Source organism: Macaca thibetana, chromosome 17, assembly GCF_024542745.1.
Source record: "Macaca thibetana thibetana isolate TM-01 chromosome 17, ASM2454274v1, whole genome shotgun sequence".
Taxonomy (NCBI): domain Eukaryota; kingdom Metazoa; phylum Chordata; class Mammalia; order Primates; family Cercopithecidae; genus Macaca; species Macaca thibetana.
Genome location: NC_065594.1, coordinates 15,200,789 through 15,222,881, shown reverse-complemented (window position 1 = coordinate 15,222,881; position 22,093 = coordinate 15,200,789). Strand labels below are relative to the sequence as shown.

General features: G+C 41.0%; 1 protein-coding gene and 1 non-coding gene across 4 annotated transcripts in view; one reads left to right on the top strand and one right to left on the bottom strand.

Moving 5' to 3' along the window:
* The window catches only part of CCDC169 (coiled-coil domain containing 169), a 62,097-nt gene that overhangs the window by 25,732 nt on the left and 14,272 nt on the right, over window positions 1-22,093 (top strand). For 2 of the 3 annotated variants that reach the window (XM_050766099.1, XM_050766101.1), the window contains 3 exons: window positions 15,398-15,496; window positions 15,698-15,751; window positions 20,095-20,171. In XM_050766099.1, the coding sequence (XP_050622056.1) occupies window positions 15,398-15,496; window positions 15,698-15,751; window positions 20,095-20,171 (230 nt within the window). Of the gene's footprint in view, window positions 1-15,397; window positions 15,497-15,697; window positions 15,752-20,094; window positions 20,175-22,093 lie in introns of all 3 variants that reach the window. The other variant, XM_050766100.1, reaches the window with a different exon arrangement.
* LOC126940935 (U6 spliceosomal RNA) lies at window positions 1,993-2,099 on the bottom strand. Its single transcript, XR_007720993.1, has one exon. It is a non-coding gene; the product is annotated as a U6 spliceosomal RNA (small nuclear RNA).

The following is a 22,093-nucleotide window of genomic DNA, read 5'->3' as shown; positions in this document are numbered from 1 at the left end:
CATTTTGTTGTGCAGCAGTGCTACTGATTTGTGTACATTGATTTTGCAACCTTTACTCAATTTGTTTATCAAATCTAGGGGTCTTTTAGGAGGAGTCTTCAGGATTTTCTAGGTATACAATCATGTCATCTGAAAACAGCAATAGTTTGGATTCCTCTTTTCTAATTTGGATGCTCTTTATTTCTTTCTCTTGCCCGAATGCTCTGGGTAGGACTTCCAGAACTATATTCAATAGGAGTGGTGCAAGTAGGCATCCTTGTCTTGTTCCTGTTCTCAGGGGGAATGCTTTCAACTTTTCCCAATTCAGTGTGATGTTGGCTGTGGGTTTGTCATGTATGGCTTTTATTATTTTGAAGTAAGTCCCTTCTATGTCTAGTTTGTTGAGAGTTTTTATCACAAAGTGATGCTGGATTTTGTCCAGTGCTTTTTCTGCATCTATTGAGATGATCATATGGTTTTTGTTTTTAATTCTGTTTATGTGATATATCACATTTATTAACTTGCATATGTTAAATCATCCCTGCATCCCTGGAATGAAACCCACTTGATCAAAATACATTATCTTTTTGATGTGCTGTTGGATTCAGTTAGCTAGTATTTTGTTGAGGATTTCTGCCTCTATGTTCCTCAGGGAAATTGGTCTGTAGTTTTCTTTTGTTGTTGAATCCTTCCCAGGTGTTAGTATCAGGGTGATACTGGCTTCATAGAATGATTTAGGAAGGATTCCCTCTTTCTCAGTCTTTTGGAATAGTTTCAGTAGGATTGATACCAGTTCTTCTTTGAATGCCTGATAGAATTTAGCTGTGAATCCAACTGGTCCTGGGTGTTGTTGTTGTTGTTGTTGTTTTGGCAACTTTTAAATTACTGGTTCAATCTTGTTGCTTGTTATTGATCTGTTCAGGGTTTCTGTTTCTTACTGATTTAACCCAGATATCATTCAGGAGCAGATTATTTAATTTGCACGTATTTGTATAGTTCTGAGGGTTCTTTTTGGAGTTGATTTCTACTTTTATTGCTCTGTTGTGTGAGAATATACTTGATATGATTTCAATTTTAAAAAATTTATTGAGATTTATTTTGTGGCCTATCATATGGTCTGTCTTGGAGAATGTTCCATGTGCTGATGAGAAGAATGTTCTGTAAATATCTGTTAAGTCCATTTGTTCTGGAGTGTCATTTAAGTTCACTGTTTGTTGACTTTCTGACTCAAAAATCTGTCTAGTGCTGTCAATGGCGTCTTCCACCATTATTGTGTTGCTGTCTCATTTCTTAGATCTAGTAGTAATTTTTAAAATTTAAACATTTTAAAATGTTTTATAAATCTGGGAGCTCCAGTGTTAGGTGCATATAAATTTAGAATTAAAATATCTTCTTCTTTAATTGATCCTTTTGTCATTATATACTGACCATCTTTGCTTTTTTTAATGTGTTACTGCTTTTAAGTCTGTTTTGTCTGATATAAGAATACCTACTACTGCTCACTTTTGGTTTCTATTTGCATGAAATATCTTTTTGCACCTTTTAACCTTGAGTTTATATGAATCCTTCCATGTTAGGTGAGTCTCTTGAAGACAGTAGATATTTGGTTTGTGATTTTTTTTTAATTCATTCTGTATTTTTTAAGCAGAGTATTTAGACCATTTACATTCAGTGTTAATGTTGAGATACAAGGCATTGTTCTCTTCATCATATTAATTATTACCTAGTTTTTTTTTTCATTGTGTTATTGTTTTATAGGCCCTGTGAGTTTTAAGGTTTCAAGAGGTTCTGTTTGGTACATATTGGGCTTTTGTTTCAAGGTCTAAAACTCCTTTTAGCATTTCTTATAGTTCTGGTTTGGTAGTGACAAATTCCCTCAGCATTTGTTTGTCTGAAAATGACTTTATTTCTCCTTCATTTATGAAACTTAGTTTTGCTGGATACAAAATTGTTAGCTGAGAGTTATTCTGTTTAAGGAGGTCGAAGATAGGACTCTAATCTTTTCTAACTTAAAAAAATATGAAATTCTTCATGAATTTGTGTGTCATTCTTGCACAGGGACTATGCTAATCTTCTCTGTATCATTCTAATTTTAGTATATGTGCTGCAGATGTGAGCACTCTTGGTTGGCTTTGCCAAACTTTTCCTAGACTACATTACAGCCTAGGACGTTTCTGCTCCCAGCCAAGCTTCTCTCCCTGTCCTTTACTAGGGCTAAGACTTGCATTACTGTCAGACTGCTCTCCTGGCCTCTTCCTGCTCCCTATTTCCTTTTACATGGGTGTGTCTCATAACATGATCCTTTCACATGTAATCCCATCATAGTGTCTGCTTCTCAGAAGACCAGGTCTAAAACTAGGAGTAAGAATAGTAATATGAGAAAATAGGAGGTAATTTGTAACTGGCTCAATCACTGTGTAGCAGGAAGAGGATCTGTTCTGATTGGTAGATGTGACAACAGTAGATCCTGGCCCAACGTGGCAGTTCATTTCATAAAGATTGCACTGATGATGACCTTGGAAAATGTCCTGTTGGAGTGGAGTACTGTGGAAGAAGCCATGATGCAGGCATTTGCTACCAAGTTGTATTGACAGCCTACATATGGATAATGAGAGGCTGAGGACTGTTAACAAGTATGTGAAACCAGAAAGCCTTAGTGGTAGCCTCATAAGAGGCCCTCTATACCAGTAGTGGAAGGGTGGACAGGGTAAAACAATAGGCTAAAGACCTAATTGTGAGAGTTGCAGAGCTCCAGAGGCATCTGAATGCCCAGCCCAGGTAGGTCTGTTATGTGAAGGGCAAGGCCCTGATAGGGATGACCAGGGATCTTGAAAACTCTGATGGGATATCTGGATAGGTGCCCCTGAGGATCTGGATTCTACAAGTCTACCTGGACCCTCCAGGTGTGCAGAGGTGGCCCACCCTTCCCTAATAAGGGCTAAAAGAGTATCCACTGTGCTGGAAGATGCTGTGGAGGCCTCTTCCCAACAAGACAACTGGTTTCCTCCTCAGGAGCTGCACCCACCTCCTCCCCTGGCTGCAAAGGCAATTAAGAATGGTGCTGTTCAGCATCTCTAGTTAAAGAAAGAAAAGCAAAAACATAGGAGCAGGAGGCTGAGGACAGCCCAGCAGAAAGCATAATTCTTTTACTCATTTCCCAGATCTGAACCAATTTCCAGAACCAGAAACTACTGACCAAAGAAGTGACTGGATTCCTTTTTTTTTTTTTTTTTTTTTTTTTGAGACGGAGTCTCACGCTGTTGCCCAGGCTGGAGTGCAGTGGCGCGATCTCGGCTCACTGCAAGCTCCGCCTCCCGGGTTCCCGCCATTCTCCTGCCTCAGCCTCCTGAGTAGCTGGGACTACAGGCGCCCGCCACCGCGCCCGGCTAATTTTTTGTATTTTTAGTAGAGACGGGGTTTCACTGTGGTCTCGATCTCCTGACCTTGTGATCCGCCCGCCTCGGCCTCCCAAAGTGCTGGGATTACAGGCTTGAGCCACTGCGCCCGGCCTAGAAGTGACTGGATTCCTAAGAAGGGCCCTGCAATACTAGTCAAAGTTTATGTTATGACAGTATCCATAGTCCTTCCAAAAGGGATCTCTGGCCATTTACACAGGTGACTGGACACTGAGGAAAAGAAATAACTAGTTCTCAAGGATGATTGAGCACAGACTCCGAGTTGACATTGATTCCCAGAAAATCTATGACCAAATTCCAAATCACAGTGGGCTCAATGTGCCCACAGACTCCCCTACCCCTGCAGTGATAATTATCTCCATCACCAAGTACATAATTGAAATAGATATACTTGACAGTTGAAAGTTATTCCCTTATGGGTCCCTAATCTCTGAAGTAAAAGCTATCATGGTAGGGAAAAGACCAAATAAAAACTTCTGAAACTGCTCCCTTCACCAGACCAAAACTGTAAATCAAAAACATGTCTTATCCCAGGGAAGACAGTAGAGATTAGTGCCATAATTAAAGACTTAAAAGATGCAAATATACTGGTATCTATCATAGCTGTCTTTAATTTGCCAGCCTAATGGCTGCAGAAACTGGATGTCTCTTGGGGAAAAACTGTAGGCACTACAGACTGAAATTAGTAGCCTCAATTGCAGCTACTTTGCCTGATGTGATATCACTGCCAGAGCAGATTAATAAGGTTTCAGTTACAGGGTATGCAGCCATGATTTGGAGAATTCATTCTTTTCATTTCAGTTAGAAAAGGGGATCAAAGTATGTGACTCCTTGTTTCAGCTAGAACATGTATACAGCTTGAAAGTTTTCAATCTTGTCATTACAACAAGAACACGGTGAACAAACTGAAAATCAGTGACTTTTCTTAGACCCATTAGAAAATTGTGTTTGCAGGGCAAACTCCTACCCTGAAATCTGGATAAACAGAAAAAAGTGGACAGTCACAATTGAGATCTGTTCACCTAAAATGAGAACTGCTAGAATTGTAAACTGGTAGGTGTACCTGAATGGTAACTTTGATTAATTACTGGAGGGAAAATAGACAAATCCATTATGAAAGTTGGAGACTTCAACATCTCACTGTCAGTGCTTGATAAGCAGGCAGTTGACCTGAAAAGTGCTACCAACCAACTTGATCTAATTGACATTTATTGAATATTCCATCCAACACCACCAGAACACAGATTCTTCTCAAGCTCACATGTAACATTCATCAAGATAGACCACATTCTGAACCCCCATCAGATTCTCAGCTTCATGAGGACAGAGTCTAGGTTTGTAATTCTTAGTGTGCTATCCCTAGCACAATGCCTGACACATAAGAGGTGCTTCATAGGCAGTTTTTGAATAAATGAATGAATTGTAAAATTAGGCTACGAGACAAGGAATCTAGTCAGGTTGGGAACAGCAGTAAGATATAGTCTAAGTCACAAAGGAAGTACAGGTATATTAAAAATGTTTAAGCCTCAGGAGTTAGAATTGCAAATTCACACCTGAAAGTAACAGAAAACATCCTCTGTCATAGAGACTGCCACTTGACTAATATTCCTAAGTCCCTGTTTTTATCATGTCTCTTCTTTAGTAACTTGGAACAGCTCCCAGTTCTTAGACTCCTGAGCCTAACATGTTAAGCCTTCTTTATCCAGGTCCTTCCCTAGGTATCCTACTTTGTCTTTTATTTATTGCTGAAATATTTTGCTTCAGCTCTATCACTACCATTAAATAATTGTTTCTGATTCAAGCCTGTGACCAATATATAGCTCCTTCCATTTCACTTTTTCCATCGAAATCCTTCTCATTTTAAGGACTCTGTAGCCCATATTGATCAACTTCTTTTAAAAACTTCTGAAGTATTTATTGTCTATGTTTCACATTTTGGCTTTTAATCACGTATTGCCTGTAATTTTAAATGCTATTTGAATGTACGTTTTTGGGGTATGAATTTCTAAAGTTTTGAATCCCATCTAATTCAGGTCATCTTTAATGCAAAAATAATTTGTGTTCCAGAAAGTTATTTGTAAGCTAACTTCTTTTAGAACTTAGAATACATTTTCCATTAAAACTATACTAAAAAGGGTTGGATTCATTTTACATCTATAAATATATTTAACAAATTATGTAACTGATCTACGTTACTATGGTAGCCTAAACTTGGAATTCTTGGAGCAAGCGTCCATGTAGCAGAATTTTGAACTACCTCCCTCACCCCCTGATTATCCCTTCAAAAGCTCTTCATATTGAGCAGTTTATTTCATAGGGCTTTAATTTTCTGTAAAATGACTCAGTTTAGCTTCTTGCATATGTTTGCCTTTTATTGATTTTCTTCCGGAGCAAATTTGTATTTGGGGGAAGGGAACTGGAAACCATTTATGATACTAGTGTGTAATTAATTTTTGAAGAAGAATAATACCTACCTGAGAAATATCACCCAATTACGTTTTAACAGGGATGTTGGTCGAATATATATAGTGAGGATGTGTCATTTCTCAGGGATTTGTTTTATCACTAGAATTATTTTGAGAGACTGGAACTTGCCCTGTTTCACCGAATTATTCTCTTAATATAATTTTTAAAATTCTAATAATTGTTAAGAAGTATCTAAGAGAGAATAAAGTGTTTAGAGAAGTAGATGTGTTTCCGGAAGGTATGAGCTCTGAAATATCTTGCAGTTTTGCTTTGTGGAGATTTAAATCAACTGCTTCCATTTTTCTTTGAAGGATTCTTTTAATAGATTTAGTGACCTAGATCATGACCAATATGATTGAGAGAATTTGACTTAAAGATTTTTTCCCTTTAATTTGCAAGAATGGGAGAACTCATTGGAGTTACTGAAAATGATCAGTTATCAGTTGGGGATTAAATTTTAAACCAAATGAGTGTATTATTGCTCTGACCTCTAACCCTTTTTTTCTCTACTTTCCTACCAATGTTTTAGGGAACTTGATTGTAAATTCAACAAATACTATAGCCTCACAATTCCTTGAACTGCTTAATTCTATTAAACCCTCCCTCTCCCACTCCTTTTCAGAAACCCATATACCATGGCCAAACACTGGGCTTTAACATCTCCTTTGTAGAGGGCATTTTGGTTTGGTTTGATCAGCATTCCCTCTGACTTCTTCTAGGACAGAACTCCCCTCCTTCTGCAAATTGTATTTTCTCCTTCTTTCAATCATATGTTTATATCAAAAGAGTTTTCACTGCTTTATATGTCCCCAGAGCTCATTAGTTTAAAGGTGGAGACCTTACATAGACTGGCCAACCATAGTATCTCTTAGAAAAGAGATGCTCACCCCCACCACTGATCCAGAGCTGGGCACAGAGACAGTTCAAGAAACCAAGCCCACTAGCTCTGGACCTATAGTTAGATGGCACTTTTATGCACAGAGCAGAGCCCAGAGCATACTTCCTAGGTAAAAATCGTTCTTTAAAGATCTATGTTGGGCTATCCAGTATATACCAATCTTCACCCCTCCAGCCACCTTTATCCTTTCAGCTGGGGCAGGGAATCTTCAGGTTTTCATGATTGAAGGCTTGAGCCACAATTAAAAGCATATTTGAAGCATGACTTGAATTCCTAGGTATAGTTCAAAGCTAGTAGTACTTTTATTTATTTAGGTATTAGAACTAATCTTTGTGGCACATGTTAGAAGTCCAAGACTAGCAGGACAGGGCCAGTAGGAGACTACATCTAGCAGTAAATCAATATATTACATACTTTCACACCCAGAAGGAGATGGAGGTGTTCATCATTCCTCAGGTGCTGGCACAGTCATGCTGGTACAGTTCCAATAGCATTATGTGACAGTGGGTCAGGCTGGCCTTAGAAAATTATTTCCACTCATCTCCTTTTTGTCTAAGGATGAGATCACATACCTCCCCAAGGACTGTGTATTTGGTAATCTGAACACTATGTGCTGAAGTGTTGGCAGAGGAGGTTTAATTGTTAACATAAGTCATTTCTGGGTGGTAGATTCCAGTTGGGTGGGGCCGAGCATTTCTGGGCAGCACTAGAGGGGTAGACAGTTATTCCTCTGTATGAACTTCCTGAAAAAGTTTCTGCATGTGAAAGTCTCTCAGCAGGGGCATCTCTTAATGGTTTTCCCAGAATATAAGAGAAAACTAAAAAGTGTGGTATGATTAAACAACCCAGACCTAAGCCGATTTAGAGTAAATTGGCACCTGGGTCTATTGGGCTAAAATCAACTGATGAATTTACCTAAACTCACAAATGCTCTGCAGTGAGTTCCAACAGCAAGTTCCCAATGGTGTATTTCTGATGTTCAGTTCTGTGATCACAGGGCAGGCTCTGGAGGCAAGTCTAATCATAAAGAATCCAGCTTTCCTACAGAACAGGCACAAGTTATCTTCTAGTGGCAGTGTGGGTTTTCTTTGCTACAAATTTAGCTCTATGCCTAGCATTCTGCCTTCAACTCATATGCTCTGAGCCACTAATTATGCTAGGCTGCCAGTCTTAGATATCAGCCAGTTGACTGTCCAGCCAGTCCCACCTGAAAAGGATGGTAAGATTGTTTTTTGGCCTAACAGAGCCCTTTTGAGTCAAACAAACAAACAAACTTCCTTCTCAGAACTGATAGATTGCCAAAGTATGTTGCTGGCTGAGGCACTGTGGTAGGAAAGGTAAAACTGTATCAGGAACACTTGTCAGGATGAATTGTTGCTGTTTTGAGGTTGGAAGGCATCTAGTATAATCAACTCTTGCCACCAAGCAGCTGATTGATCTTGAAAGATGGCACAGTAACAGCGGCTTATGTTGTCGTCTCTTGTTGGTAGGCTAGACATTGAGCAGCAGCAGTACTAGATTAGTCTTGCTGGGAAGGAGCCCGTTATGTTGAGCCAACGCAAAGTCGCCATCTCAGCCACTGTGGTTACTGATCATGAGCTCATTGTCTACCCACTGGGGTGACCAAAAACAGAAACCAGATGCTATCTCCTGGTTAAGTCTTTGTTCCATATGGTTTAATGCCTCTTACGTAGTGGGTGCTCTCTGGTGAAAATTACTGTGCAATACAGAGATTTCACCCTTTGTTCCCACTTTTATAGGACCATCCACATACCTCTTTCCCAGATTTCCACATCCCCAATCATCAAGTCAGTACAGATTTCGGCCCTCAGTGAATATTGGCCAGGTAGAAGGATTATAGGATTCTTGAAAGCTTTTCTGCATTTCTATATGTGACACCCAGGAAACCGTGCACTTCTAAGTCCTCTCTGAAAAGCTAAAACAGATGGGGGTAGGAGGTTCTTATGAAAAGTAGCATTCAGAAAAGAAAGTTCTAGAGTTTGTGAGGGATGCACTGACACAAAAAAAGAGAAATAATATGATCAGGAAAAGGAGATTATTTATCAAGCCAAAGAAGTGAAAGAAGTAGAGTGGTAGAATAGGCACTAAAGGTTGGTAATCAGGAAAATTGTGAGGATATTACAGAGTAGACTAGTTCTAGAAACTAAGACCTTAACCTAGATACCCCTCATCACAAATAGCTGGAGTTTTTTACATAAGGGTTTGCTTACATTTCACTAATACCAGGAAACTAGTGTAACTCAGATTGGAAGATAAAAATTATACATTTTAATTGTACATTTATCTAACAATTTATAATTATGTATATGTATGGTATTATTGATGTGGATCAAGATAATTCACTACATTCCATCTTTTTATAAAAAAGGTGCCATAAACTTTTTCCTGTATTTGGATGCCTGTTTGATCCTGTTTTTATAGATTTCTAAGTTAGTTTTTCACCAGGAAATAAAAATTGACTTAGAGTATACAGTTAACAATAGGACATCCTCTTTAAATGTCTTTGCCTGTACCTCTTTTTTTACAATGGTAACAATAAAATGAACACGCATATAATAATTGTTTACCTTCTGTGGCCTTTGGAGTCGTTTTACCTGGGTTCCATTCCAGCTCTACCATTATTAGCTGTGTGTCTTTGAGCCAGTTATGTAATCTCTATAAGCTGCAATCTTCTCAACAGTCAAATAGAAATATATTAGCCATTTCAACTGTAATAAGGATTAAATGAAATAATCTATGAAAAGCACTTAGGCCCAGGGCTTCCAGAGGCATGGAGGTGGACTGGGCTGGGCAGGCCAAGCGAGGAGGCATCTCCATTGGAGCAGGCCATGCCCGAAGGCCACCAACTGCCCACCTGCCTCAGGCAGGCCTGTCAGCCACCCCTCCCCTCCCTGCGCCCAGTCCCTGGCAGGGCCAGAGAGGCCACCACCTGGTGGGAGTCTGGAGAAGATGAGGCAGGAGAATAGGGTCTAGAGACAGGGAGTCTAAGGCCAACCTGCCTCTGACTTCTTGGAATTCAACCTAAAGGAAAACTTCAACCTCTGATTGGTCATGAGCTAAGTCTTTACTTCAGCCTCTGATTCGTATTTTTGGGCCAAGTCTTCACTTCAGGGTTGGTCATGGGCTGTCTTCATTTGCATAGGGTGTAACCAATTGGAAACCTCTAAAGGGTGTTATCAAGTTCTTTTAGTTAATAACCCCAGGGAACATTATACTCAGACCTCTTGAGCCACTTGCTTGAGCCCGCTTCACTCTGTGGAGTGTCCTTTCACTTCAGTAAATCTATGTTGCTGCCATCCATTGCTTTATTTGAGCATTTTGTTCAAGTCTTTGTTCAATATACCAAGAACCTGGACAACTCGCAGTCAAGACTTCCCATCCGGTAACAAAGGGAAGCCAAGAAGCACTTCCTGGGGGAGAGCTCATAATGTTCCTGAGGGAAGCCACGACAAGATGGTGGCTCTGAGGGGGAGACAGGGACCAAGTGACTCAGCTCATCGCCAGGGGGCAGGATGCTGCCTTCTAATTCGACCATCCCGCCCTCGGCCCTCACTGTCATGGTGGCTTTCACCACGGTAGTCCTGCTACCTACATAGATTGTGGTATCCGAGGGAGGAGGATCCTGGGAATCCCTGGAGCCTGCCTTCTTGGAAAGAGCCGGGCCCGAGCACAGGAACACATTTTAGATGTGCCTGCAGGGAGCAGGATTCCTCGGTAGGCACTCATCCTTACCCGGAAGCTTCAGGCTCTTGGTTTTGAGTGTTTTCACACCTGTGACAGATGACATGGCCAGTCACACTGTATGGAGAAACTTAACGGAAAGGAATCCTGATCCAGATTCCAAGAGAGGTTCTTGGATCTTGCACAAGAAAGAATTAGAGGCAAATCCATAGTGTAAAGTGAAAGCAAGTTTATTAAGAAAATAAAGGAATAAAAGAATGGCCACTCCATCAGCAGAGCAGCCCCCAGGGGTGCTGACTGGCTTTTTTTTTTTTTTTTTTTTTTTTTGCTTATTTCTGGATTATATGCTAAAGGAGTGGATTATTCATGAGTTTTCTGGGGAAGGGGTAGGCAATTCCTGGAAATGAGGGTTCCTTCCGTTTTAAGACTATACAGGTAATTTCCTGATGTTACCATGGCATTTGTAAACTGTCTTGGTGCTGATAGAAGTGTCTTTTAATATGCTAATACATTATAATTAGCATATAATGAACAGTGAGGATAACCAGAGGTTACTTTTGTTGCCATCTCAAGTTTTGGTGGGTTTTGCCCCATTTCTTTACTGCATCCTTTTATTGACAAAGTCTCTGTGACCTGTACCTTGTGTCAGCCTATTTCATTCTGTGACTAAGAATGTCTAACCTCCTGGGAATGCAGCCCAGTAGGTCTCAGCCTTATTTTACCCAGCCTGTATTCAAGATGGAGTTGCTCTTGTTCAGATGCCTCTGACCAAAACCTCTGTAGGGGAGCAGGACTCAGCAGACAGGCTGTGGCCCAGACAGCAGCTGCCGAGCTGATGGAGCCTGCACCCACCCAATTTGGCCAAAGAAGCCCCCATACTCTCCATGAAAAAGATTTCCAGAAGCTGCTGTGTCAATAACAGTCTCAAAACAAAAGCAAAACCACCAACACTGAAGATCATTCTAGAGTCTGATTTGAAAACTAGGGTCACATTCTGCAGGGACTTTCAAGTGGCAAAAAAATCACCCTAATAACCAGATCTACAGTCTCATCCATCACACCAGGGAAAATGCTCCATTCGCCGTTCCTTAGCTTCTGGTTCTGGTTTCTGAGTTCTCTCTATATTGGAGGGGTTTTAAAGCTAGAGGGACCTTTGCCCACTTACTCATTCACAGGTCTGAATATGGAGGTCAAGAGGGGAAGTGACATGTCCTAAGTCAGAGTAGATAAGAAAATAAGCCGTTGACTGAGCCTTAGTGTATACTGGGCACTGGCTAGCTACTGGGGATATGGAGATGAAGAAAACATAGTCCCTTTTACAAAGAGCTCCATCTAGTAAGGTAGAAAGATTGTTTTTCTTTTTTTTATTATTTTTTTTTTAGATGGAGTCTTGCTCTGTTGCCAGGGTGGAGTACAGTGGTGCCATCTTGACTCACTGCAACCCCCACCTCCCAGGTTCAAGTGATTCACCTGCCTTAGCCTCTCAAGTAGCTGGGACTACAGGTGTGCGCCACCACGCCCAGCTAATTTTTGTATTTTTATTAGAGACGAGGTTTCACCATGTTGACCAGGATGGTCTCGATCTCTTGACCTTGTGATCTGCCTGCCTCAGCCTCCCAAAGTGCTGGAATTACAGGCATGAGCCACCATGCCCAGCTGGTAGACAGACTCTTTGTAGGCAGGACCAGGCTTCCCTGAAGCAGAAGGAAACTTGAAATTAGGATAATGAGCCTCACCAGGGGTGGCCACCACACTACCCCGAGATGATTATGTGTGGACACAGGGCTATGACATAGCCCTGCTTTGACCTTGTAGCTGTGCTGTAGGGCTAGATGGGGCCTGGAGTGGCCTGAGCTAGGGGCTGCCATGAGCTCTTTCCACTCCTCCAAGGCATTGCATAAGTAATGTCACTTTCTATTTGTACAGCAAAATCAAGAATACAGTTTTCTGTAATACCAGGTGCCTCCCCTACCCCCAGCTCAGTGAGTGGTCTACCTGGTCGATAGGCCCTTGTTTGTGTTAGACACAGAACACTAGTGGTAAGCTCTGGCCCACAGGCCACTGGCAAATGGAAGCAGAGCTGCAGAGCCCTCAGGAACCACGGAGCACCTCTGTCTGCCACACAATGCCCACCCAGCTTCTGCTGGCCCACCTGTGGGCAGTAGTAATTAGTGATGTGCAGCCTAGGACTAGTGCCAGGGAACCTATGGACACTCTGGGTGATCGGACATGTGCTGCTGTGGTGGCCTTTATGATCAGGAGATGACATGCAGTGAGAAGAAGGGAAGAGACGGCCCAGGGGGTTCAGACCAGGGTGAGGTCCACAGAAAGGCCAGGGCCAAGATGTGGTCAGCACCCCATGCCGGTGGGGGCCTCGTATCACCCATGCTGGAGGTCAGTCCTTGACTGCTCCAAAACCTCTGCTTGAGGGATTCTAAATGAAATGAGCAGGCCTTCCCTTCAGGACATGACTGAGTGATATGGTTTGGCTCTGTGTTCCCACCCAAATCTCATCTTGAATTGTAATAATTCCACATGTCAAGGGCGAGACCAGGTGGAGGTCATTGATTATGGGGGCTGTTTCCCTCATGCTGTTCTCATGATAGCGAGTTCTTACAAGATCTGATGGCTTTATAAGTGTCTGGCATTTCACCTGCTTGGTCTCATTCTCTCTCCTGCCGTTTTGTGAAGAGGTGCCTTCCACCATGATTGTAAGTTTCCTGAGGCCTCCCCAGCCATGCAGAACCATGAGTCAATTAAACCTCTTTTCTTTATAAATTACCCAGTGTCGGGTATTTCTTCATAGCAGCATGAGAACAAACTAAAACAGTGAGCTTCTGAGAAAAGCATGAAAAAACAGGCCTCCTGAACTTCCCCAAGTGACTGATGCAAATCACATCCCTCACACTTCACAGCACGCTGGAGATCTTTAAGGACAAACTGCAGATGATCTGAATGACAGCACTGACCATCAGCAACCTGCACAACTGCCCAGCCAAGAAATTGCAAGATGGAAGCAACACTTGCAGGCAAAGAAGGAGAAGAAGGAAAGGCTGGAGCAGACCAAGGCAAGAATGAAACAGCCCATGAATACTGGAGTGAGACAACTGACCTCCCTGGCCCACACCGTGCTGAGCGCCCTGTATCTGCTCAAGGGTGGTAAGAGACTACGTGGAGGACGGGGACTTGGCAGTGAATGGGGATCAGCGAAGGACATAGTGGGTCCCCCAGCGTCCCGGCCACAAGTTCCTCTGAAGACTGTGGATGACAATGGTAGCATAGGTGCATCCTTCTTATTTCCTGAGGGGTAGTTGGAGAAGCAGAATGCAATTGTGGGAAGAAATCCAAAGAAGGAAAGAATTCACAGGACAAGTCCAAAGTCTGATCGGCAAGCAGGCCTTTCCATTTTTTTCATGGAGTCTTGCTCTGCCACCCAGCTTGGAATGCAGTGGCACGATCTTGGCTCACTTCAACCTCTGCCTCCTGGGTTCAAGTGATTCTCCTTCCTCAGCCTCCCGAGTAGCTGGGATTACAGGCATGTGCCACCATGCCAGCTAATTTTTGTATTTTTAGTAGAGACGGGGTTTCGCCATGTTGGCCAGGCTGGTCTCAAACTTCTGAGCTCAAGTGATCTACCTGCCTCGGCCTCCCAAAGTGCTGGGATTACAGGTGTGAGCCACCACGCCAGGGAGCAGGCCTTTCTGCGGGGTGCCAGGGCACAGCCTGAGGGGGAGTTCCTGAAGCTGTAGCTGACCCTCCCCACTCTATCTGAACTGCATGGAGAACACATGATGGGGCCTCAGCAGCAGTCCATGGAGGAGGACACCTACTGCCTGGACCCCGACCAGAGACTTCACAAGGCACCTGAAAACTTGAACTGCTTATATCACACTGCTACAAGTTGTTCCAAGAACTGGCCCAAGAATTGAAGAAAGACACTTCCAGTTTTCATAACAAGACCCTCTTCCATGAGAAAACACCTCAGGAAAGCTGGGTGACTGCCATGTCCACTGAGAGAGCACTCTGGGCACTCTGGGAAAAAAAATGACCACAACAGGCAGAAGCCAGCTGACTGTGAGGCCAAGTTCCTGCCCCCACAGGGGCCAGGAAGTGCCAAAGGAACCTGGAAGTGCCAGGGCTCCCAGGAGGGAGGCAGGTCACGATGTGAGGGCTTGGGTCCAAAGCACCAGCGGGTTTGGTTCTGTTTTCCCTGTAGCCAGGTTCTGAATGCCCACAGCCCCAGCAGAACATCAGCCAGTGCTGCTCCTCTGAAAGCGCTTTTGATTGGTCTCTTGTTAGTTGAGCTACTATTCATTAGTTGATGCTGAAATTGCCCTTATTGAAGTTTGATAGACAGTGTTAGGTTTGTACAATACCGTTTTTCAAATAAAGATAGCTTACTATGAAAAAAAGAAAAGCACTTAGTACAACACATGATATATTGTTAGCGTTCAATAAATATTGTGATTATTGCCATTACTTAAAAAGTACACATCAGCTTGGTGCAGTGGCTCACGCCTGTAATCCCAGCACTTTGGGAGGCTGAGGCAGGTGGACCACCTGCCTGACCAGGCTGAGGTTAGGAGTTCGAGACCAGCCTGGCTAACATGGTGAAACCATGTCTCTACTGAAAATACAAAAAGTTAGCCTGGCATGGTGGCAGGTGCCTGTAATCCCAGCTACTTGGGAGCCTAAGGCAAGAGAATCGCTTGAACCTGGGAAGCAGAGGTTGCAGTGAGCCAAGATCACGCCATTGCACTCCAGCCTGGGTGACAGAGTGAGACTCTGTCTGGAAAAAAAAAAAGTACACATCATAGAATTATGAAATCACAGAATGTTAGGTATACAAGGCATTTGCTAGTGAATACATTGATGGTCATTTCTTATTTTGTTTAGAACATGAATACATATAAAATTTTACTATTTACATTTTCAGGAATCCTTAAACACATTACTTAAACAGCTAGAAAAAGAAAAGAGGACTCTTGAAAGTCAAGTGAAATACTATGCACTTAAACTGGAACAAGAATCAAAGGTTTGTTTTTACTCTATATACTTAGCAATTCCTTTGAAACTGTCATTATTTCTAATGTTATCTACAAACCTACTCTATAATTATCACAAAATGCTTACAAAACTATTTCCTATACTATAGAGACATACACCTTAACTTAGTCTTGCTAGTATTGCTAATCTTCTCATATGCTGGACCCTTTACTTTTGTATCTTCACATAGGCTTACCAGAAGATCAGCAATGAACGCCGTACATACCTAGCTGAAATGTCTCAGGTAACTCTTTTTTATTTCCAAATTCTAAGTGTTTCTTCTTACTATAAATTACATTTTTCACTTTTCTAGGTTTTGTTTTGGTTTGGGAGAGAAGCAGATGTTGGAATTAAGTTTCTAAATATGGAGGGTAGACAAGAAAATACACAACTTGTATAAAAGATAAAAAGGGCTGGGTGTGGTGGCTCAAGCCTCTAATCCCAGCACTTTGGGAAGCCGAGGCGGTCGGATCATGAGGTCAGGCGTTTGAGACCAGCCTGACCAACATAGTGAAACCCTGTCTCTACAAGAAATGCCAAAAATTAGCTGGGCCTGGTGGTGAGCACCTGTAGTCCCAGCTACTTGGAGGTGAGGCAGGAGAATAGCTTGAACCTGAGAGGCGGAGGTTGCAGTGAGCCGAGATCATACCACTGCACTCCAGCCTGGATGACAGAGCAAGACTCAATCTCAAAAAAAAAAAAAAAGTAAAAAGGACATAACAGTTTTCCAAATTAAGAGATTATTTTTCATATTTGCTTCCTTAATTATCCTTTTAGTTTCATCCCTAATCACTAGAATTCCAACTGGTAGCTGCTATCTCTGTACTATCATGAAATTCAAGGCACTTCACTTTATAATAATGCATGGTAAGGTCTGAGAGATCAGAATTGCTGTTGGTAGAAGTGCGTACTTATAAATACAGGACAGGGAGGTGATCAGTAAGTTATGAAAGATGTTGCATCTATTTTCAAGCTATTCATTTGCCTTTCAGTTTTATTTATGATATTGTTGGTATTGTAGAGTTTTTGTTTTGACCTTGTCAGAGCTATCTTTTATTTATGATTTCTAATGTTATAGTTAAAAAGACCATCTCAATGTTTCACAGCATTCACCACATCTTTTAGTATTTGTATAGCATAATATCTGACATTTAAATATGTAATCAGTATTAATCTTATTTTGGTAATGTTTTAAGATTAGGATGTAAACTCGGTTTTCAGTGTGTATTATCCAAATGGAAGTGTCCAAAGAGCAGTTGGATATATGACTCTCAGGAAACAAATAAAGATTTGAAAATTGTTAACATATAAAAAGTGAAGTAGGCCAGGCATGGTGGCTCACGCCTGTAATCACAGCACTTTGGGAGGGCGAGGCAGGTGGATCACGAGGTCAGGAGATCAAGACCATCCTGGCTAACACGGTGAAACCCCATCTCTACCGAAAATACAAAAAATTAGCCGTGCGTGGTGGCGGGCGCCTGTAGTCCCAGCTACTCGGGAGGCTGAGGCAGGAGAATGACGTAAACCCGGGAGGCGGAGCTTATAGTGAGCCGAGATCGCACCACTGCATCCAGCCTGGGCGAGAGAGTGACACTCTGTCTCAAAAAAAAAAAAAAAAAAAAAAAAAAAAAAAAAAAAATGAAGTCATTGAATGAATGAAATGCATTGGGAAGAATATACAGTGGGAAAAGAAAAAATAGTCTAGGATATAGCTGTGAGGAAGTTCAACAGTGACGATCAAGGGAAAAAGAGCCGAAAAGAGGGTTGGAGTCCTGAAGACACAACTACGTCTGACAAGGAGGTAGAGGATATTGAGGATGGGAGTAGCATGAAGAATAATCTGCTAGTCACTGATCCCGAATATCTAGAGGGATTAATGAAAGGATTGAGAGGAAGAGCATTAGGTTTGGGGATTAGAGCCAATAGGGGGATATTTAGAAAATTTTGAGAAAGGTCTATCATGGGTAAAGGGAAGTGTGTGTTGCGGTGTTGACTAAGGTAAACAAGAAGAAATTGAGACAAGATAGGATCAGCTCTTGCAGTCTCTTGTCTGTAAAATGGATGATTAGCTTAAACTTCATGGTCCTTGATACTGGGCTGGATGCATTGATTCCTCCTAGAACACAGGCACCCTTATGCCTTTCCTCAGACTATATGCTTGGAATGTGCTCCTTCTCATACATGCCAGTTCCACTTCCTTCAAGGTCTAGCACAAACACTACCTCTTTATGGGGCCATGACGTGATGAAAAGACCAGACTGTAGTGGGATTGCAAATCTGAATCTGAATCCCAGCTCTGCACTTGCTATTATGTGACCTTTCTGGGCCTTAATTTCCTTCCTCACCTGTGAAAAGAAAGTATCAGTATCTTGCAGGGGTTTTGTGAGTATGTAGAGAAATAATATATGTGCAGTGCTGGGTGAAGTTTCTGGCACATAGTAGGTTTTAAATTCCAGTAAATGGTGAATATCACTTTCCTATGTTTCTTTTCTGATTTTCCGAGCCCCTCTGTGACAGGGACACCAGAATTTCTGCTTGCCTTAGCCTTCCTCCTGGTCCCTTATTGCTGATACATCTGTTTGCTTCACTCAGCTGTAGGTTCCTCCCTGAGGTCAGGCAGGGTGACTCATGCTTTCTATTCCCTTTCACAAAGAGTGGCAAAAAGGAAATATGCAAAATTCTTTACTGAACTGAACATAAAATAGAAATTTATGTTCATAATATTAAGCCCAAGTTATTAAGAAAAAGGTGATATATAAAACATTGTTGAAGGATTCTTTTAAGGTTAAAAGTAAAGTCTTTTGTCCCCAAGGCATTCATTTACCTTTGTTTATCTGAAAAATTCACTTATGTGAAATAATCCTACTCTGACTCCACAGGATCACTGAACATACGATAAAAGCCTATTTTAACAGCTTCCCAGGAAGATGTTAATCCTGTCCCCAGTATAAATGTTAATAAGGATTTTCACTCTAGAGTGAATTGTTAATCTCTATAGTGAAGGACAGTTCTAACCATGTGGATACTATGGTGATTGGAAAGGTTAATGGATGATTTGCAGTTCTTCCCAGGCTGAATACATAAATAATTGATTCATTGGTAAATAACTAGAGCTATTTGCTGAGTGTGCTGTTTATCCTTCTGCTGCTGTCCTCTCTGTGGCTTTGTCTCACTCTTGATTCACTGTTTTGAATGAAACTGAGTTTCCCCCTCTTGGGAGTCTTCTGATATGCACAACGTAAGAACACTACGGACATTGCTTTTTAATACATAGGTACGTTACATTACTTAAAGTCAGGCAGAAAGACTGATTAGAGCTTTTTGCAACACATAATAAACTTAAGCTTTAGCTTCTATCCTCGTAAACATAGAATTTTAGCAATGGCTGTGAGAGGTTGAGGAATATAATGCTTTTAGCTCACAGATAAGGAATCTGAGGCTTTTCTGTTTCATTATCGGGAAGTTCTAATTGTTAAAATTGTTAAAATATCATATGATGCCTCTTATTCTCCTTTCCTGAAACTTCCTTAAAATCCATTGGTTTTAGTTACATCCTCTGAAGAATAAGAACAAGTCTACACTCTTCCTGCAAGATAGGTTTTCAAAGATTTGTAAATGCCTCTCAGTCTTCCCTTAGTTTTTTGTTTTGTTTTGTTTTCTAAGCTAAAATATTAAGTTACATTAGCCATTCCCATAACATAGGTTCCAGACTGCCCAGGTATTTCAGCTGCCTTTTTGGACAATTCTGTTATTGTTCATTTAAAAATGTGGCTCCCTAGGTTTAAATGTAGTACTTAGGTTTAAATTTAGTACTTTAGATATAATGTCAACAGCATAGTGACCAAAGTCTTAACTAACTCTGCCGCACCCATTTTTCTTCTCTGCTGCCTATCATTCTGAAATACAGATACAATAGTGTTGTTTCCTGTTGAAAACCTTCAGTTTGCATTACCCAGAGGATCACAGCAAAGCTCTGTGGTGTGGTCTCTATGGGGTCCTCTCCAACTTGGCTGTACCTGTCTCTGCAACCTTGTCCCTGCTAATATCCTAGACTGCCGTTAGACCAAATGCTATGTGCAGTTTCTGGATATATCTACTGCGTTATACTTGAGGTCCTTACTGTTCCTTCTACCTAGAATATCCTTTCCTTAGTTCTTAATTGGCTACTCTTCCATGTGGAGCCCCCCAAACCCTCAATTAACTACATCTCCTGTATGCTTACAAAGCACCTGTGCACATCTCTATCAAGGCATTTAATTATAGTCACCTATTTATTTTGTTGTTTCCCCAATAGAACTAGGACCCGTTTGTCTTTGTACCTAAGTGCTTAATGTAGTGGCAGCATATAGTAGATGCTCCATAACATTAGCTGAAGGAATGAATGAATTCTATTTTCTGTTCCAATATACCCAAACCTGTCACTCATATCAAATGATCTAATATCTTAGCTCACACACAAAAAGCTTCTCTTACATATGCTGCAGAAAAACCAGGTTATGGGAGAGTTAATTGAGAATTGACTATCTCTCTTATTTCTGAAATCAATTATGAACTAAGAGGATAAACACTCAAATTTTTGTATTTCAGGGTTCTGGTTTACATCAAGTTTCTAAAAGGCAACAGATGGATCAACTGCCTAGGATGCAAGAGAATCTAGTGAAAACGTAAGTCTAGCTACATATTTTCTTTCTAATTAATTACATTTGCACATAAATGCCACTGACAAAACAGGTGTCCACTATATTTTGGAAGCAGAACGTCTAGGTTTTATAGCAACAATATAAAATTGCAGATGGTAAGAGAACTTAAAGAAGTTGTGATCTGTTCCACTATTTATACACATTTTTTTTTAGATCTCAGATACATTTTTGGTCCTCAAGCACAATAATATATTAGTTTTTAAACTAAAATAATATGTACCTAGGAGAGCTTAAAACTACACCATTAACAATGACATAAACATAGTCATACCTTGGAGATATTATGGGTTTGGTTCCGGACCACTGTAATGAAGCTAGTATCACAATGAAGTGAGTTATACAAATTTTGGGGTTTCTCAGTATATATAAAAGTTATTTTTATACTATTATACCATTACTGTAGTCTATTAAGTGTGCATTAGCATTATGTCTAAAAACAATGTAAATATCTTAATTTTAAAAGATTCTATGCTGAAAAATGCTATTGATCATCTGAGCCTTCAGTGAGTTATAATCTCTTTGCTGGTGGAGGGTCTTGCCTTGATGTTGATGGCTCCTGATGAATCAGAGTGGTGGTTGCTGAAAGCTGAAGTGCCTGTGGCAAATTCTGAAAAGAGGGCAACAACGAAGTTGGATGCACCGATTGACTCTTTTATGGAAGATGTCTCTGTCATTTGTGTTGTGGTTTGATAGCGTTTTACCTACAGCGGAACTTCTTTCCAAATTGGCATAATCCTTTCAAAGTCTGCTGCCGCTTTATCGACCAAGTCCATAGAATATTCTAAATCCTTTGCTGTCATTTCAAAAATGACATCACAGCATCTTTACCAGGAGCAGATTTCATCTCAAGAGACCACTTTCTTTGCTCATTTGTAAGAAGCAACTCCTCATCCATTCAAATTTTATTGTCAGATTGCAGCAAGTCAGTCACCTCTTCAGGCTCTACTTCAAATTCTAGTTCTCTTGCTATTTCCAAAACATCTACCGTTACTTCCTCCACTGAAGTCTTGCACCCTTCATAGTCATCTGTGAGGGTTGGAATCAACTTCTTCCAAACTTCTTTTAATGTTGACATTTTTCTACCTCCTCCCATAAATAACAAATGTTCTTAGTGGCATCTAGAATGATGAATCCTTTCCAGAAGGTTTTCTTCCAGACCCGTCAGAGGAATCACTATCTGTGGCAGATATAACCTTATGAAATGTATTTCTTAAATAATAAGACTTGAAAGTTAAAATTACTCCTTGATAAGTGGGCAGCAGAATAGATGTTATGTTAACAGGCATTTAAGCAGCATTTATCTTCTTGTGTATCTCCCACAGAGTTCTTGGATGTAACCAGGTACATTATCAAAGAGTTATAATATTTTGAAAGGAATCTTATTTTCTAAGCAGTAGGTCTCAACACTGGGCTTAAAATATTCAATAAACCATGCTGTAAACTCTAAACTCTTGTGCTGTCATCTGGGCTTTGTTGTTTCATTTACAGAGTACAGGAATATTAGGTTTAGCATAATTCCTAGGATTTTCAGAATGGTAAATGAGCATTAGCTTCAACATAAAGTCACCGGCTGCATTAGACAAGTCAACCTGTTTTTTTTGATGCTTCGAAGCCAGGCATTGTCTTCTCCTCTCTAGCTAGGAATGTCTAGGTGACAAGGTTTTCACAGTTTCCTCCACATTTTATTTTTAAAGTCACATGGACTGTGGGTCTGAGATAGGGGGATTTCCAGAATCTTCAGAGGTTTGATAATAATGGAGAAGGCCAGAATTTCCCATTTTTCTCAGCTGGCATCGTTTTCCTACAGAAGGTTGTTTTGTGTACATTGAAAATCTGTTGGTTAGTGTAATTGCCTTCATCGATGATCTTAGCTAGTTCTGGGTAAC